The sequence below is a fragment of the Oryx dammah genome, unplaced genomic scaffold, assembly GCF_014754425.2.
Source record: "Oryx dammah isolate SB20612 unplaced genomic scaffold, SCBI_Odam_1.1 HiC_scaffold_13, whole genome shotgun sequence".
Classification (NCBI taxonomy): Eukaryota; Metazoa; Chordata; class Mammalia; order Artiodactyla; family Bovidae; genus Oryx; species Oryx dammah.
The window spans coordinates 308,026-326,044 of NW_024070197.1; the positions used below are offsets into that span (position 1 = coordinate 308,026).

General features: G+C 49.6%; 1 protein-coding gene across 1 annotated transcript in view; it reads right to left on the reverse strand.

Moving 5' to 3' along the window:
* ZNF135 (zinc finger protein 135) overlaps positions 1–10,401 on the reverse strand; it is an 11,736-nt gene extending 1,335 nt beyond the window's left edge. Inside the window, exons 1-5 of the mRNA XM_040251839.1 lie at positions 9,948–10,401; positions 7,258–7,342; positions 2,277–2,403; positions 1,466–1,561; positions 8–726 (exon numbers count right to left, since the gene is read on the reverse strand). Of these exons, the coding sequence (XP_040107773.1) occupies positions 8–726; positions 1,466–1,561; positions 2,277–2,403; positions 7,258–7,342; positions 9,948–10,129 (1,209 nt within the window). The 5' untranslated portion in view covers positions 10,130–10,401. The remainder of the gene's footprint in view (positions 1–7; positions 727–1,465; positions 1,562–2,276; positions 2,404–7,257; positions 7,343–9,947) is intronic.
* Positions 10,402–18,019: the final 7,618 nt, after the last annotated feature.

Below are 18,019 nucleotides of genomic sequence, written 5' to 3' on the forward strand. Positions count from 1 at the left end.
TGCACGCGTAGGGCTTCTCGCCTGTGTGTGTCCGCTCATGTTTGCTGAAGGCGGATCTAAAGCTGAAGGATTTCCCACACTCGCTGCACTCATAGGGTTTCTCAACGGTGTGAGTTCTCTGGTGCTGGATCAGTGGGGCAATTTGGTTGAAGGTCCTCCCACGCCGAGCAAACCTGTAAGGCTTCTCCCCAGTGTGGACTCGCTGGTGCTTGGTAAGCGCTGAGCTGTTTCGAAAGCCTTTTCCACATTCATGACATTCGTAAGGCCTCTCACCTGTGTGTGTTCGGTGGTGGTAAATGAGTGCTGAGCTGTGACTAAAGGCCTTTCCACATTCCTGACATCCATAGGGCTTCTCTATTGCACAGGTTTTCTGTTGAGCATTAGAGTCTGGATTCTCCCTCTGTCCATGGGTTCCCAACACCGGGGCACCTTGCCTTTCAGGAGTCATTGGTTGAGTTGGGAGATCTGGCCTCAGACTCAAGTTTGCCCCACACCCATCCCCCTGCTGCTGCTCCTCTGCCAGTGTCTTCACAAGCATGCAGGCTGCCTGCACCACACAGCTGTCTGACTCCTCACGGCCCTGTTCCCTGTGGCCTGCAGCATCTTCATCCTTAGAGTGCCACAGACTTTCCTGTAGGAACCTTTCTACCAGGGCACTGTTGGGTATTTCTTCAGTTACACCTTGCTTTTCAGTTGATAGCTTGCTTTGGGGTCTGGTTTCCAAATCTGAAAGAAGCAGAGAAATGGAAATGTCCCCTAATCCTGGTTCTGAGGGAAGTCTGTGTGTGTGTGTGGGTGTGATGGTGGTGAGTGGACAGAAGAATAAAACTCATAGTTTTGAAAGGTCCAAGGCACAGGTGGCTTTGTCCATTAAAAAGTACATTTTTACAAATCAGGGAAGGAAGCACAGAGAATAATCACGGGTTGGGCATTGGTATAGGGGGTGTGGATGGAGTGTTCAGGGGAGCACAGAGAACGAGGGCAGGAGAGGATGCTGAGGAGAAAGCACGCATCCAGGGAAGCTGTCAACAGATGTGCTGGGCCTGGAGTACCCCCGGCCCAGAGCAGAGCTCAGTGGATGTGCTGAAGAAAGAAACAAATGCATTTCCTCCTCCTCCCTTCTAGCCCTGGGATCTGACTCTCTCTGTACAGCCATGGCCTCAGTGCCTGACATCCCCACCCTGACACCAGACTTGCTTAAAAGTGTGACGTGGGCACTTTTCCCATTTGTTACACTCCAGTGAAAAGTTATACAGAAAAGGTCAAGCAAGATGTGGTTGGCAGAACAGAGACTCCCAAACATACCCACGTCATCCCTGGAGGCTTTGAATTTGAGGTTACCCTTCTCACAGCAGAACAGGTGCTTGGTGAATGTTCCCTGAGAGACTGAGTAGTCAATTTGCTCTGAAGAACCAAGGGTGGGTGTGGAGAGAGAAGCCCCCAGACTGCAGGGCTTTCATCTCACCTGGGCACACACCTCGGGGGCCTCCCTCATCTGCTGCCCACAGCTCTGCCTCCTGCTCCAGCAGGGAGATGACATCCGGCTTTGGGAGCCAGTGTCCTGCTCAGAAGGAGACCCATACAGTGAACATCTGTGTCCTAGGAGCCTCCCTAACCCTCTGCCCACACCTTCAGTCTTCCAGGACCACGTGTCTGGGGTTCTGGGAAAACATGGTTGCTGTAACAGCTTCTACCCTTCCTTAGAGGCCCCTGCCCCCTACTCAGTCCCTGAGCCCATCCCTAGCCCCAGGGTAGCCAATCAGACCTCTGCTTCTTCCTTTGCCTCATGGCAACAATGACCAGCGTGGAGGGGACCTGGCTGCCAAACCACGACAACCTAGGGGCCTTATATGGGTGCCCGGGACACAGATCCTGCCTCTACTGCTGGTCTCAAGCCCAGGAGAGGCACACTACTAGCTGTCTCATCACCTTCAGAGGGGCCCATCTGTGAATGGAGAATGAAAGAGGTATGAGGGAAGGAGGGGGTTCCCAACAGCACCAAAGACAGACCCAGGTCTGCCCTGGGGTTCTGTGGTCACGGGACTGATATGTCCCTTTTTCCCTAGGACTTTCTGCTTCTGGCATTGTTCACTCAGATCTGTAATCTGCAACCAAAACACTGTAACTGACGTTCCCTACACTAAAACAGTCGGGTCCCCGAAGCCCAAGACAGCACAGGTATCCCCATTTAAGGCCTGGATGTACTCCCACTTTTATCCCAGGAAAATGAGAACCGGCGCTGGGGGCAGACTGTCAGGGCACGGGGGTGGCCTCACCCACAGAGACCAGGAGCCAGAAGGTCTCCAGCATCACATCTCGGTACAGGGTCCTCTGGGCCGGCTCCAGATACCCCCACTCCTCCCGGGTGAAGTCCACGACCACGTCCTCAAAAGTCACTTGGTCCTGAAACATCACACACATGCATCCTCAGAGTCCGCAGCGTGGCTGTTGGGAGCGAGCAGCTGGTGAACAGGGGCCTTGGCCACGTAGGTGAGAGGGTCAGGGGATCTGGGTCAGGTTCTCAGCCCTGCTGGAGAGACTCTTGAGATGAAAAAATGAGTAACAGTGAAGAGGATGACTGTCCTGACATGCTGGAGTCACAGGAAGTGTGCTTGTGTGGGTGTCCCTCAGGGAGAAGGAGGGAAAGGAGCACCTAGAAAACTGTCAGGCTGTTTCTCTGCCTCACCCTTTGGCCAAAGTCACGTCTGAGGGGTCCATGATGTATACATAATGAAACAAAGCCCTCTTTAAGAGATAAGAGGGTCCATGCTGCCACAAGCCCATTTTCCAGAGACTGGGAGAATGTAAGTATCTTGTCCAAAGGTATAAAGCTAGTAAGCAGCAAGTCCAGGGGTTGAATCTGGGAGATTTCATTAAGAATCTGTTTACCGTGTAAATAAATTCAAGTACATGAAGATCCACGCATTAGCGGAACACCAGTGTGGTAGTGGGAGCGTTTCAAAGCAACGAGGCACACTGGGGCAACTGGCCCTTTTGGTGGAAAAACAGTAGATGTCTACCTCACACCATAAGGAAATTCAAGAAATCGCAAAGAGATGAATATAAAAAAGGAAAAAGTTGGGAAAGTATAGACCATTAATTTAATTTATGGGTGGCAGAGAAAGTCTTCAGAAATAAAACAGAAGTCAGAAAGAAGAAAAATGAGTTTGGTAGGAAGAACTATGTCTCTACCACCCCAGGATTACCTAGCAAGGAGGAATTAAGATGGCAGGTGGAATTAAGGTTGCTCGTCTGCTGACCTTAAAATAAGGAGGTTATCCTGGAATACCCTAGTGAGCCCAATGTAATCACAAGGGTCTTTCAATCAGAAAGAGGCCAAAGAGTCAGCCTCACAGTAATGGTATGTGCTGCTGCTGCTGCTAAGTCACTTCAGTCGTGTCCGACTCTGTGTGACCCCATAGACGGCAGCCCACCAGGCTCCCCCGTCCCTGGGATTCTCCAGGCAAGAACACTGGAGTGGGTTGCCATTTCCTTCTCCACTGCATGAAAGTGAAAAGAGAAAGTGAAGTCGGTCAGTCGTGTCCGACCCTCAGCGACCCCATGGACTGCAGCCCACCAGGCTCCTCCATCCATGGGATTTTCCAGGCAGGAGTACTGGGGTGGGGTGCCATTGCCTTCTCCAAATGGTATGTGAGGAAGACTCAAATGGCTGAAGCTGTCTTAGAAGATGGAAGGGGTCCAGGAGCCAAGGAACGTAGGAGGCATCTAGAAGCTGGAAAAGGGAAGGCAGCAGATTCTCTCCTAGAGCTGCCAGAAGCAACACAGCCCTGCGGACGCCTTGATTTCAGCCTGAGGAGACGTATTTCAGACTTCTGGGCTCCAGAAGTATAAAACAATAAATTTGTGTGGTTTTAAGCCACCAAGTTTGTTGGGATTTGTTACAGAATCAACAGGAAAATGATACATTCAGCAATCAAAATTCATGATTTCTAGATGACAGTCTTCACAAGCCACAAGGACCATTAAGAGCAGAATGAAAATATTTGCAACATAAATGGAAGGAAAAGGATTACTGGCCAGCACATGCAAAGAACTGACAAATCAGTAAGTAAAAGGCAAACAAAAGGACAGAGAGTCCGGCCCTTCTGAGAAGAGGGTGGCTGAGTACCCAGGCATGGATTACTTGCACAACTGGCAGGTTTTAAAAAATACATCTAGTAGTTATGCTGGCAATTCCACTTCCCCATCCCCTCAAGAACCTCGCTCCCTTGCTGCACTGTCTATACATAACAGACAACTGCTAATAGCCGAGACACCTGCCATCTGGGAGGAGCCACAGTTAGTTTCTGGAAAACCTGCAGCCATGCACAAGATGGAGGGCACTGATACGCACAGCTGGGGAATAACCTTCCGGGCGGAAAAATCCCAGGGGCGGGACACCACCAGCACAGTGCTATTTATGTGAAACAAAACAGAGCTCTAATTCCCATTTGTCGGAAAACATGTATATCAGCACCGGAAAATGAGGTGCATAGAGTGACAACAGTGGCAGCTTTAGAAGGAAGTCTAGGAGGGACTGAGGAACAAGGGGGCTTTCTAAGTCTGCTTGACACTTTCACAATGAGAATATCATTATGGGATTGTGTGGTCTTAAAAAAAGTCAGCCAACTATGGAAGATACCAGAGTTCTGACACATCAAGAACTTTAAATTTCTGAACCTTAAAGAAAAAGAAATTCAGAGCAAACATGTAGACGGTGCTGAGAGATGCACAGGGGTTGCTCACTTAATAGCCCCAGCCATGGGTGATCACATCCAGCCACTGTTCCCCAGGGAGGACGACAACAGAGTCGCCCAAAACCACCCGGAGAAAGGGCTGAGCCAGGATTTGAACTTAGGATTGCCCGTTGGCCATGGGGCTAAGCCAATTCCCTGAAAGACAAGTCAGAGAAAAACAGGCTCCAGGGGTCGGAATGGGAGCGTTCTGGGCACGCTCCTACCTGGTTCCTCCTTGGACAAACCAGGACCCCTGAGATGTCACAGCAGAATTGACTGAGGGAGCCCCAGAGGGGCTGCGAACCCCACCCCTCAGCTGGACCATCCACGGGTGTCCATATGTGCAGGCACCAGGCTGCACACTCCCAAAATCTACACAGTGCATCAACGCCACCTGAATACAAAGAGGAACTGTGGAGAGAAAGAGCAGTGGAGAGTGGCCAGAAAAATGAAATGGTGGGGATGTCCAGGGGCAGGACCCCCAAGGACTGTTTCCTAGTCTTCAATTCTAAATATTGGGGTAATAGAAGTACTGTATGATCCAGGAATCCTGCTCCTGGGCATATATCTGAAGAAAACAAAACACAGTAATTCTAAAAGACATATGCACCCCGGTGTTCACCGCAGCACTATTTACAATTGCCAAGATGTGGAAGTAAGCTAAGTGCCCATCAACAGATGAACCAGCAAAGAAGCCTTGGTACACACATGCACACCCACAGACACTCCCTGGAATGCTACTCGACCATAAAAATGAAGCTTTGCCATCGGCCACAACACGGGTGGAGCTGAAGGGCATTATGTTTAGGGAGATAAGCCAGAGAAAGAGGAATACCGATCATTCTCTCACATACGGGATCTAAAAATACACAAATCAGCAAACAAAACAACAGACTCACAGAGAATAAGGCCAGTTTCTTCCGTGAGTAGGTGGGGACTTTATGCTTTTTTTTACAAGGCGCCTGAGGTTTGGGCACTCACATCCTCCACAAAAAGATTTTCACATCACTGAAGCAAGTATTATGGATGGCCAGAGTGGAGGGCAGAGTTAAGGACTTGGCCATGTGGAGGGGGTGATCAGGGAGGGACACAAGGCTACCCACTTCCTGGACCCTGGTCTCCCAGGCAGAATCCGCCTCTGCTAGGGACTCTCCCACCAGGGGGGGCGAGGGTGGGGTGGTGATGTGAAGACTGGTGGTGGACTGCTTGGTGGAGAGTCCAGCGCCAGCCCCAGGCATCTTTGCACTACACTCCGCCCGTCTGGCTTCATCTGCAATCTGCTGGAAGCTCCCTGAGAAGGCTATTGGGAGGAATGAGGGAAGTCACAGGAAGTCTGCCCAGGACTCGGCACACAGTGGTTGCTTTACCTCCAGACCCAGCTTCAAATTATGCTGAGGGCAGGGCGGGGTGGTTTTCTTTTCTCTCACCAACCCTCCCTGCTTGCTCCACACTTTCCAGACTCATTAGATCTGGACTGCTCAGTTATCTGCAGAGTCCTACTGAGCCCAGGTCTGGACACTGCAGAGGCCGTGGAGACAAGACACACATACACGCGCGGGCGCTAGCTGCGGCAGAGGGACCTGGAGGAAGAGGCACGAAGGAGCACGGTGTGCGTGGGGCTCTGGGGCCTCAGGGTCGATGCGCAGGCCCAGCTCGACCACTCCCAGCTTCGTCACTTGCCCCTCCTCCTGCCTCGTGGGACTGATGTGGGGGTCGAACCCGGTGAAACATGTCCAGCACTGACCGAGGTTCAGAACGCTCAGTCTTCACCCATTCTCCGTGTGCCTACTGTCTGCCAGTCCTTTGCACGTGCTAAACATGGCCAGAACTGCTTCCCAAGGCCTCAGGCCCCTGCAGCTGGCCTAGGAGACCCGGCTCTCCATCTTCCGGCCACACGTGTGCCTGGTCTTCACATTAAGTGCCCGGTGTGGTCCCACCCCCAGGCCTCTGCTCCTGCTGTCCCCTCCACCTGCAGCATTCTGCCTGTGGGCTTGACCCCACCCTCTCCCTTCCTGCAGGTCTCTGCCTGGGGGCCATGCCTCAGAGGCCTTCTGACGCCCAAGCCCACCCTCTTTGGGGCCTTATTTCCCTGCCCAACACATGGCACATTTACGTTCCTCATGTGCTCTGTGAGCCGCGGGGCGGAGATTTCCTGTCTGCTTCCGCACCTTCAGTGCCTGGGACAGTGCCTGCTCACGGGCAGTGCTCCTTACATGTTGGCCAAGTGACTGCAGGGAGTGTGAGCTGGGAGAACAGACCCTGAGCCCTGTGATGAGAAAGTTCCAGGCCGTCAGTGGGGTGGATGAGCGATGTCTGCCAGGGTGGCACAGGGCAGGGGTGGGGTGGTGGGACCCAGCTGGTCTTCTCGGAGTGGCAAGCTGAGATGTGGAGGGAAGTGGAGCTGACGAAAGCACAGGCCGGGCTGGGGATAGGGTGACGGCAGGGCCCTGAGCGCAGAACCAGCCTGGTGGGGATGACGGGCAGAGCCTGAGGGCCGGGTGGGAGGTGGCGCTGTACTCACCAGGTCCCTGGCAGTGAGGAGCCCAGCGGTCATTCCCTCCTCCTCGGGCCTCTCGCAGGAACAGTCAGCTCCTCTGTAGGCAGTTCTGGAGGGAAAGGGGATATGAGAGACTAGGCAAGTGACAAGTGACCCCAGGCCCTGAAAGGCCTGTGTGCACGTAGAAGGAACTCCATACCCAGGTGGGATGCAATAGGATTGCCACCTCAGCGTGGCATTTCTTGAGCTCCTGCTGTGAGCCCGATGCCATTCCAGGCACTGCTGAAGGAGGACCTCATTCCAGACAAGGAAACGGATGGCCAGAGGGGCAAGGGGCACAGCCCAGGTCACACAGATGATTCCCAGGGTGATAACTCTGTTACTGTGCAGAAGGCAGAAAGCCAGGCAGTACTGAGGTCTCTGGCACTCTTTGGCGTGCCTGTTTCTACAAAAGGTTTTTCTCTTATAAAATGAGGATGGTGACCCAGGATGGAGCTTACAAGAATTAAAATGTGAAAAGGCGGGGTTCCCTGGTGGGCTAGTGGTTAGGATTCTGGGCTTTCACTGCTGTGGCCTGGAGTTTAATTCATGGTTGGGGAAGTGAGCTTCTGTGAACCATGCAGTGTGGCTAAATAAATAAGTAAATAAACAAAATGTGAAAAGAGCTGAAGGGAGAGCCCAGCAAGCAGCAGAACACAGAGAAAGGCGACTGCTGCCGGGGGAAAGCTTCTGGCCTCAGTGAGCATCTGTTTAGCACCTGCTCCATGCGCAGCCTTATTCGCAGTGATTTACACGCTCATCCCTGGCGGATTGCCAAGTGAAGCTCAGGCCAAAGGCAGGATGTGTTTCCCTTCTTTCTGGACTGTCCCTTAATGACCCTGCCTATGCACCGGATTCTGCCCCAGCCACGCTGCCCAGGTGTCTTCATTGTAGTTTCCTGGATGGGAGTTAAGCCTTTGACTGTGTGGATCACAATAAACTGTGGAAAATTCTGAGAGAGATGGGAATACCAGACCATCTGACCTGCCTCTTGAGAAATCTGTATGCAGGTCAGGAAGCAATAGTTAGAACTGGACATGGAACAACAGACTGGTTCCAAATAGGAAAAGGAGTACGTCAGGGCTGTATATTGTCACCCTGCTTATGTAACTTCTATGCAGAGTACATCATGAGAAACGCTGGGCTCGAAGAAACACAAGCTAGAATCAAGATTGCCGGGAGAAATATCAATAACCTCAGATATGCAGATGACACCACCCTTATGGCAGAAAGTGAAGAGGAACTCAAAAGCCTCTTGATGAAAGTGAAAGAGGAGAGTGAAAAAGTTGGCTTAAAGCTCAACATTCAGAAAACGAAGATCATGGCATCCGGTCCCATCACTTCATGGGAAATAGATGGAGAAACAGTGGAAACAGTGTCAGACTTTATTTTTGGGGGGGCTCCAAAATCACCGCAGATGGTGATTGCAGCCATGAAATTAAACGCTTACTCCTTGGAAGAAAAGTTATGAACAACCTAGATAGTATATTCAAAAGCAGAGACATTACTTTGCCAACAAAGGTCCATCTAGTCAAGGCTATGGTCTTTCCAGCAGTCATGTATGAACGTGAGAGTTGGACTGTGAAGAAGGCTGAGCGCCGAAGAATTGAGCGCTTTTGAACTGTGGTGTTGGAGAAGACTCTTGAGAGTCCTTTGGACTGCAAGGAGATCCAACCAGTCCATTCTGAAGGAGATCAGCCCTGGGATTTCTTTGAAAGGACTGATGCTGAAGCTGAAACTCTAGTACTTTGGCTACCTCATGCGAAGAGTTGACTCATTGGAAAAGCCTCTGATGCTGGGAGGGATTGGGGGCAGGAGGAGAAGGGGACGACCGAGGATGAGATGGCTGGATGGCATCACGGACTCGATGGACGTGAATCTGAGTGAACTGTGGGAGTTGGTGATGGATAGGGAGGCCTGGCGTGCTGCGATTCATGGGGTCGCAAAGAGTCGGACACGACTGAGCGACTGAACTGAACTGGATGGGAGTTAGCATATTCAGTGATGTTTTATGGGCTTATCATCGTCTCCCTGACTCTCCCGTGGCATCCAGGCAGAGACAATGTTGGGGATATAGGACAGGGCCTGGCACGCAGGACATGTAAACCCTTGCTTGTTGACGTAATGAAGGAACCTGGAGTGCCTGGAACACAGCTGATGCTCAATAAGATTTTAATTTGTCTGTTTCCTGGGTCCCGTGTGGTTAAGATCAAAATCCGTTGCTTTGGGTCTCCTTTACCTTTATTCTTTACGGACAGAAGCCCCTCAAGAAAGCGAGGTTCCAGAGCTGACACGGTGGGGCCTCGTCCTTTCCCACCTCCAAACGTCGGAGGTCTCGCCCAGTCCGGGGAAGAATGCAGGTCAGTCTGGCTCCAGGCTGGGAGGAGTCAGGCCAGCTAATCTCTACGTCTACGCTCCTGAAGCCAAAGACCTCAATCCCTTCCACCAAAGCCGTGGCCCAACCCCGCCCCAACTCCTCCCCTTCCCAAATCGGGCCCCGCCCACTCGGCCCCTCCCACCCCGCCCACAGCGACACCACCTAGGCCGAAGCAGTAAAAGGGGTGGGACACAGGCGCGCGCGGCCATCTGCACGCCCTGGCCGGAGTCCCAAGGAAGACCCTGGACCCGCGTCGCCCCCGGCCGCCCCTACCTCGGCCAACCCAAACCTCACTTACCGCCGGACTGCAGGACCAAGCCTGAGGCCGCCACGGAGCGCACTGCGCCTGCGCCCCGACGCTGAACTACACCTCCCAGAGGGCGGCGCGCGCCTCCGAGCGTCTTCCGCTCGCCACGCCCCCGCCAGGGTGGCTGAAGTTGAGGGGCTCGGAATCTTGGCTCCGCCTTGTTTTCCACCCATGGACCCTCTCCTTCCGCACTCCTAGGAGGAATGGCGGGCCGAAGGCCACGCCCGCTGCTGGCCGAGATGGCGCCTAGCCGGACGGCCGTCGAACTACAACTCCCAGAGGGCGGTGCGCTCACCTCCGGTCGTTGCTCTGGTCGTCCCAGCCGTCCTGGGACGGAGGCTGAGAGGTTCGAGCGCCTCTGACGCCTCACTCCTAGGACTGCAGCGGGAGGCTACGACTGCGTTGGTCTGGAAGTGCGCCTGCGCGGGGGGCGCCGAACTGCCTCGCCCAGGGCCACTCGCGGTTTCCCTGGGCGTCTATTCCGGGTGTTATGCCCAGAGTCCGAGTCCCCAAAACTGAGAGAATAAGACGTCCACAGCAATGCAAAAGCAAAAAGGGGTTTAGCGCTAGCTCGAGCTAGGGCTCAAGTCTCATCCAGCGCAGTGGAGTCTTCACGAGAGAGCCCTGCGCGCTGACTCACAGCTGCTTTTATACAGGCGGTTCTTAGTACAGCTGGCGGGGAATGATTGGCTGAGCCCTAGGCGCGCGCGATTTCCAAATCCCCCATCCCTATCCGGATTGGCTCAGGTTTGGGACTTTCCCAGGGTGTTGTTCCCCCGGAATCATGACTCAGGTTTTAATCCAGTTTGGCACCGCTTCCTGGAATTATGACTCATGCTCACAAGAACCTGAGGCTCAGGCCTAAGTGTGGCCTCTTGAGCCTGTCGTGGCTCAGGTCTGGTCCCAACACGGGCCGTCGGATGCCTCTGGTACCTGAATTCGAGTCCTGACACCTCTGTGTCCCCATCATAAATATTCCATGCCCCCGCTGTGGTGAGGCGCCTTGTGGATGTAGCCCGGCGTTCAGTAGCTGCCAGTATTTAGTACACGGTTATGAGAAACACGGATATTTGAAAACTGCTTTACACACTGCTTCGTAATGGACAGAACTGCGTTTCAATAGCAGCATCAGTGCAGTTCAGTCGCTCAGTCGTGTCCGACTCTTTGTGACCCCATGAATCGCAGCACGCCAGGCCTTGCTGTCCATCACCACCTCCCAGAGTTTACCCAAACTCATGTCCATCGAGTCAGTGATGCCATTCAGCCATCTCATCCTCCGTCGTCCCCTTCTCCTCCTGCCCCCAATCCTCCCAGCATCAGAGTCTTTTCCAATGAGTCAACTCTTCGCATGAGGTGGCCAAAGTACTAGAGTTTCAGCTTTAGCATCAGTCCTTTCAAAGAAATCCCAGGGCTGATCTTCAGAATGGACTGGTTGGATCTCCTTGCAGTCCAAGGGACTCTCAAGAGTCTTCTCCAACACCACAGTTCAAAAGCGCTCAATTCTTCGGCGCTCAGCCTTCTTCACAGTCCAACTCTCACATCCATACATAACCACTGGAAAAACCATAGCCTTCACTAGATGGACCTTTGTTTGCAAAGTAATGTCTCTGCTTTTGAATATCCTATCTAGGTTGGTCATAACTTTTCTTCCAAGGAGTAAGCGTCTTTTAATTTCATGGCTGCAGTCACCATCTGCAGTGATTTTGGAGCCCCCAAAAATAAAGTTCAACACTGTTTCCTCTGTTTCCCCATCTATTTCCCATGAAGTGATGGGTCCAGATGCCATGATCTTAGTTTTCTGAATGTTGAATTTTAAGCCAACTTTTTCACTCTCCTCTTTCACTTTGATCAAGAGGCTTCTTAGTTCCTCTTCACTTTCTGCCATAAGGGTGGTGTCATCTGCATATCTGAGGTTATTGATATTTCTCCCGGCAATCTTGATTCCAGCTTGTGCTTCTTCCAGCCCAGCGTTTCTCATGATGTAGTCTGCATAGAAGTGAAATAAGCAGGGTGACAATATACAGCCTTGACGGATTCCTTTTCCTATTTGGAACCCGTCAGTTGTTCCATGTTCAGTTCTAACTGTTGCTTCCTGACCTGCATACAGATTTCTCAAGAGGCAGGTCAGATGGTCTGGTATTCCCATCTCTCTCAGAATTTTCCACAGTTTATTGTGATCCACACAGTCAAAGGCTTTGGCACAGTCAATAAAGCAGAAATAGATGTTTTTCTGGAACTCTCTTGCTTTTTTCATGATCCAGCGGATGTTGGCAATTTGATCTCTGGTTCCTCTGCCTTTTCGAAAACCAGCTTGAACATCTGGAAGTTCACGGTTCACGTATTGCTGAAGCCTGGCTTGGAGAATTTTGAGCATTACTTTACTAGTGTGTGAGATGAGTGCAATTGTGTGGTAGTTTGAGCATTCTTTGGCATTGCCTTTATTTGGGATTGGAATGGAAACTGACCTTTTCCAGTCCTGTGGCCACTGCTGAGTTTTCCAAATTTGCTGGCATATTGAGTGCAGCATTTTCACAACATCATCTTTTAGGATTTGAAATAGCTCAACTGGAATTCCATCACCTCCACTAGCTTTGTTCATAGTGATGCTTTCTAAGGCCCACTTGACTTCCCATTCCAGGATGTCTGGCTCTAGATTAGTGATCACACCATCGTGATTACCTGGGTCGCAAAGATCTTTTTTGTACAGTTCCGTGTATTCTTGCCACCTCTTCTTAATATCTTCTGCTTCTGTTAGGTCCGTGCCATTTGTGTCCTTTATCGAGCCCATTTTTGCATGAAATGTTCCCTGGGTATCTCTAATTTTCTTGAAGAGATCTCTAGTCCTTCCCATTCTGTTGTTTTCCTCTATTTCTTTGCATTGATCGCTGAGGAAGGCTTTCTTATCTCTTCTTGCTATTCTTTGGAACTCTGCATTCAGATGCTTATATCTTTCCTTTTCTCCTTTGCTTTTTGCTTCTCTTTTCACAGCTATTTGTAAGGCCTCCCCAGACAGCCATTTTGATCTGATAGATAGAGTGCCTGAGAAACTATGGACGGAGGTTTGCAACACTGTACAGGAGACAGGGATCAAGGCCATTGCCATGGAAAAGAAATGCAATAGCAGCATAGTACTCATCGTATTCACCCAGGTCAGAGAAGGCAACGGCGCCCCACTCCAGTGCTCTTGCCTGGAAAATCCCATGGATGGAGGAGCCTGGTAGACTGTAGTCCATGGGGTCGCTCCGAGTCGTACTCGACTGAGTGACTTCACTTTGACTTTTCACTTTCATGCATTGGAGAAGGAAATGGCAACCCACTCCATTGATCTTGCCTGGAGAACCCCAGGGACAGAGGAGCCTTGTGGGCTGCCTTCTATGGAGTCGCACAGAGTCAGGACACGACTGAAGAGACTTAGCAGCAGCAGCAGCCTTCACCCTGGTGGCGCTAGCGGTAAAGAACGTGCCTGACAATGCAAGAGATGCGGGTTTGATGCCTGGGTGGGGAAGTTCCCTTGGAGCAGGACATGGCAACCCACTCCAGCATTCATGTCCGGAGAGTCCCTTGGAGAGAGAAACCTGAGGGGCTACAGTCCAGGGATCCGCAAAGAATGGGACAGGACTGAAGCGATTTAGCACCTGCACATAGTATGCAAATCTTCCCAGGTGGCTCAGTGATAAAGAATCCCCCTGCAATGCAAGAAACGCGGGATTGATCCCCGGGTGGCGAAGACCCCTTGAAGTAGGAAACTGCACCCACTTCAGTATTCTTGCCTGGAAAATTCCACGAACGGAGGAGCCTGGCAGGCTACAGTCCGTGGGGTTGCAAAGAGCCAGATGCCACTGAGCATGAGTACATTAAAAGTTGACGTCCACTCACATGCCTGAATTCGCCATTTGGTGAACACTGATCGAGGCCAACCAGGCGGCAGGCTCAGGGTACAGCAGCCAAGTGTACAAGGTGAGACCGTTCACCGTTCCCCTACTTGAGCTGGACTGATTTTCAGTAATGTATGTGAATATACAGTGGAGCAAGAATCTAACAAAGGCTGAGACACCTGCCTTTGCCCTTTAACGAGGGGATTGATTGATTCAGATAATTTGGGGCTTGCATGATGGATCTGAAGCTGAGAAAAAGTTTCAAGCCAAGGGAATCTTTTCTTTGACTAAAACAGCTATTTATTTGGAAAATCTCTGATGCTGAAAACAGCAGACAATAAGAATTCTTATCTTAGGGGAAAAAAATAGCTGGTGACATCTTTTTTTACACACAACAGGTGAAAAGATTTGGCTGGTTCACACATGAGTGAAAGATTTCAAATCTAGTAAGCATTATAACAGCGGTTGTTATGAGAAGATGTGTCTGATCCGAATGCTCTCATGATGCAAGCTCTAGTTTTTAAGCTGTTAGAGACCATAAAGGGTCATGTTTGTGACCGTCATACTGAAAGCTACTCTTCTGTCTGAAGTAAGAAAACTTTAAAGTGTTCATAAAATGCAAATTACCACTTCCCTCACCTGCAAATCCAAATGAAAAATAAGAGTGTTTTTCATTTTTCTTTCATAAAATGTGTACCCTTTTTCTGCCCAGTTTCCTTTTACCGGATCAAAAGGCATGAAAACTTCCCATGTGGCACTAGTGGTAAAGAACCCATCTGCCAATGCAGGAGATATGAGAGATGTGGTTTCAGTCCCTGGGTTGGGAAGATCCCCTGGAGGAGAAAATAGCAACCCACTCCACTATTCTTGTCTGGAAAATCCCATGGACAAAGGAGCCTGGCAAGCTACAGTCTATGGGGTCACAGAGTCAGTCACGACTGAAGCAACTTAGCATAAACTCGCTCATGACGACATCTTTGTTTAAAAAAATCGTTTCTGGCTGTGCTGGGTTTTCATTGCTGTGCGAGCTTTCGTCTAGTTGCAATGCATGGGCTTCCTATCGTGGTGGATTCTTTTGTGGAGCATGGGCTCCAGGGTGTTGATTTAATGAGTATTTTTCAATGAACTTACGTGGCCATCAAAAGTACAAAGGATAAATAAATTATGGTATAGTCATTCAATGGGAAACTATACAGCAGCGAAAATAAATGAAACTGAGTCTCACAGATCAAAAGGATAAATTTTGGGACTCTCTTGGAGGTCTAGTGCTTAGGAATCCACGCTTCCACTGCAGGGGGCTGGGTTTAGTCCCTGGTTACTGCAGGCAGGAATACCTCAGAAGAAATGGAGTAGCCATCATGGTCAACAAAAGAGTCCGAAATGCAGTACTTGGATGCAATCTCAAAAACGACAGAATGACCTCTGTTCGTCTCCAAGGCAAACCATTCAATATCACGGTTATCCAAGTCTATGCCTCAACAAGTAATGCTGAAGAAACTGAAGTTGAGCAGTTCTATGAAGACCTACAAGACCTTTCAGAAAACTAACACCCATAAAAGATGTCCTTTTCATTCTAGGGGACTGGAATGCAAAAGTAGGAAGTCAAGAAACACCTGGATTAACAGGCAAATTTGGCCTTGGAATGTGGAATGAAGCAGGGCAAAGACTAATAGAGTTTTGCCAAGAAAATGCACTGGCTAACACCCTCTTCCAACAACACAAGAGAAGACTCTACACATGGACATCACCAGATGGTCAACTCCAAAATCAGACTGATTATATTCTTTGCAGCCAAAGATGGAGAAGCTCTATACAGTCAACAAAAACAAGACCAGGAGCCGACTGTCACTCAGATCATGAAGTCCTTATTGCCAAATTCAGACTCAAATTGAAGAAAGTAGGCAAAACCACTAGACCATTCAGGTATGACCTAAATCAAATCCCTTATGATTATACAGTGGAAGTGAGAAATAGATTTAAGGGCCTAGATCTGATAGATGGAGTGCCTGATGAACTATGGAATGAGGTTCATGACATTGTACAGGAGACAGGGATCAAGACCATCCCCATGGAAAAGAAATGCAAAAAAGCAAAATAGCTGTCTGGGGAAGCCTTACAAATAGCTGTGAAAAGAAGAGAAGCGAAAAGCAAAGGAGAAAAGGAAAGATATAAGCATCTGAATGCAGAATTCCAAAGAGTAGCAAGAAGAGATAAGAAAGCCTTCTTCAGTGATCAATGCAAAGAAATAGAGGAAAAGAACAGAATGGGAAAGACTAGAGATCTCTTCAAGAACATTAGAGATACCAAGGGAACAATTCATGCAAAGATGGGCTCGATAAAGGACAGAAATGGTATGGACCTAACAGAAGCAGAAGATATTAAGAAGAGGTGGCAAGAATACACGGAAGAACTGTACAAAAAAGATTTTCACGACCTGGATAATCACGATGGTGTGATCATTCACCTAGAGCCAGACATCCTGGAATGTGAAGTCAAGTGGGCCTTAGGAAGCATCACTATGAACAAAGCTAGTGGAGGTGATGGAATTCCAGTTGAGCTCTTTCAAATCCTGAAAGATGATGCTGTGAAAGTGCTGCACTCAATATGCCAGCACATTTGGAAAACTCAGCAGTGGCCACAGGACTGGAAAAGGTCAGTTTTCATTCCAATCCCAAAGAAAGGCAATGTCAACGAATGCTCAAACTACCACACAATTGCACTCATCTCACACGCTAGGAAAGTAATGCTCAAAATTCTCCAAGCCAGGCTTCAGCAATACGTGAACCGTGAACTTCCAGATGTTCAAGCTGGTTTTCGAAAAGGCAGAGGAACCAGAGATCAAATTGCCAACATCTGCTGGATCATGGAAAAAGCAAGAGAGTTCCAGGAAAACATCTATTTCTGCTTTATTGACTATGCCAAAACCTTTGACTGTGTGGATCACAATAAACTGTGGAAAATTCTGAGAGAGATGAGAATACCAGACCACCTGACCTGCCTCTTGAGAAATCTGTATGCAGATCAGGAAGCAACAGTTAGAACTGGACATGGAACAACAGACTGGTTCCAAATAGGAAAAGGAGTCCCGTCAAGGCTGTATATTGTCACCCTGCTTATTTCACTTCTATGCAGAGTACATCATGAGAAACGCTGGGCTGGAAGAAGCACAAGCTGGAATCAAGATTGCTGGGAGAAATATCAATAACCTCAGATATGCAGATGACACCACCCTTATGGCAGAAAGTGAAGAGGAACTCAAAAGCCTCTTGATGAAAGTGAAAGAAGAGAGTGAAAAGTTGGCTTAAAGCTCAACATTCAGAAAACAAAGATCATGGCATCCGGTCCCATCACTTCACGGGAAATAGATGGGGAAACAGTGGAAAGAGTGTCAGACTTTATTTTGGGGGGCTCCAAAATCACTGCAGATAGTGATTGCAGCCATGAAATTAAAAGACGCTTACTCCTTGGAAGGAAAGTTATTACCAACCTAGATAGTATATTCAAAAGGAGAGACATTACTTTGCTGACTAAGGTCTGCCTAGTGAAGGCTATGGTTTTTCCTGTGGTCATGTCTGGATGTCAGAGTTGGACTGTGAAGAAGGCAGAGCACCGAAGAATTGATGCTTTGGAACTGTGGTGTTGGAGAAGACTCTTGAGAGTCCCTTGGACTGCAAGGAGATCCAACCAGTCCATTCTGAAGATCAGCCCTGGGATTTCTTTGGAAGGAATGATGCTAAAGCTGAAACTCCAGTACTTTGGCCACCTCATGAGAAGAATTGACTCATTGGAAAAGACTCTGATGCTGGGAGGGATTGGGGGCAAGAGGAGAAGGGGACAACAGAGGATGAGATGGCTGGATGGTATCACTGACTCGATGGACGTGAGTCTGAGTGAACTCTGGGAGTTGGTGATGGATAGGGAGGCCTGGCGTGCTGCAATTCATGGGGTCGCAAAGCGTTGGACATGACTGAGCGACTGAACTGAACTGAACTGAACTGGGGAACTAAGATTCCGACAGGTAACATGGCAATACAAACAACAGCAACAAAAAACCCTACACAAAGCGAAAAGGATAAATCTTGTAATGATAAATTTATGGAGCAAAAAATGCAAGTTGTAGATGAAATTCGATGCTTTTTATGAATGCAAAACGTGCTTTGTATTGTTTTGAAACAGACACATTGTAAA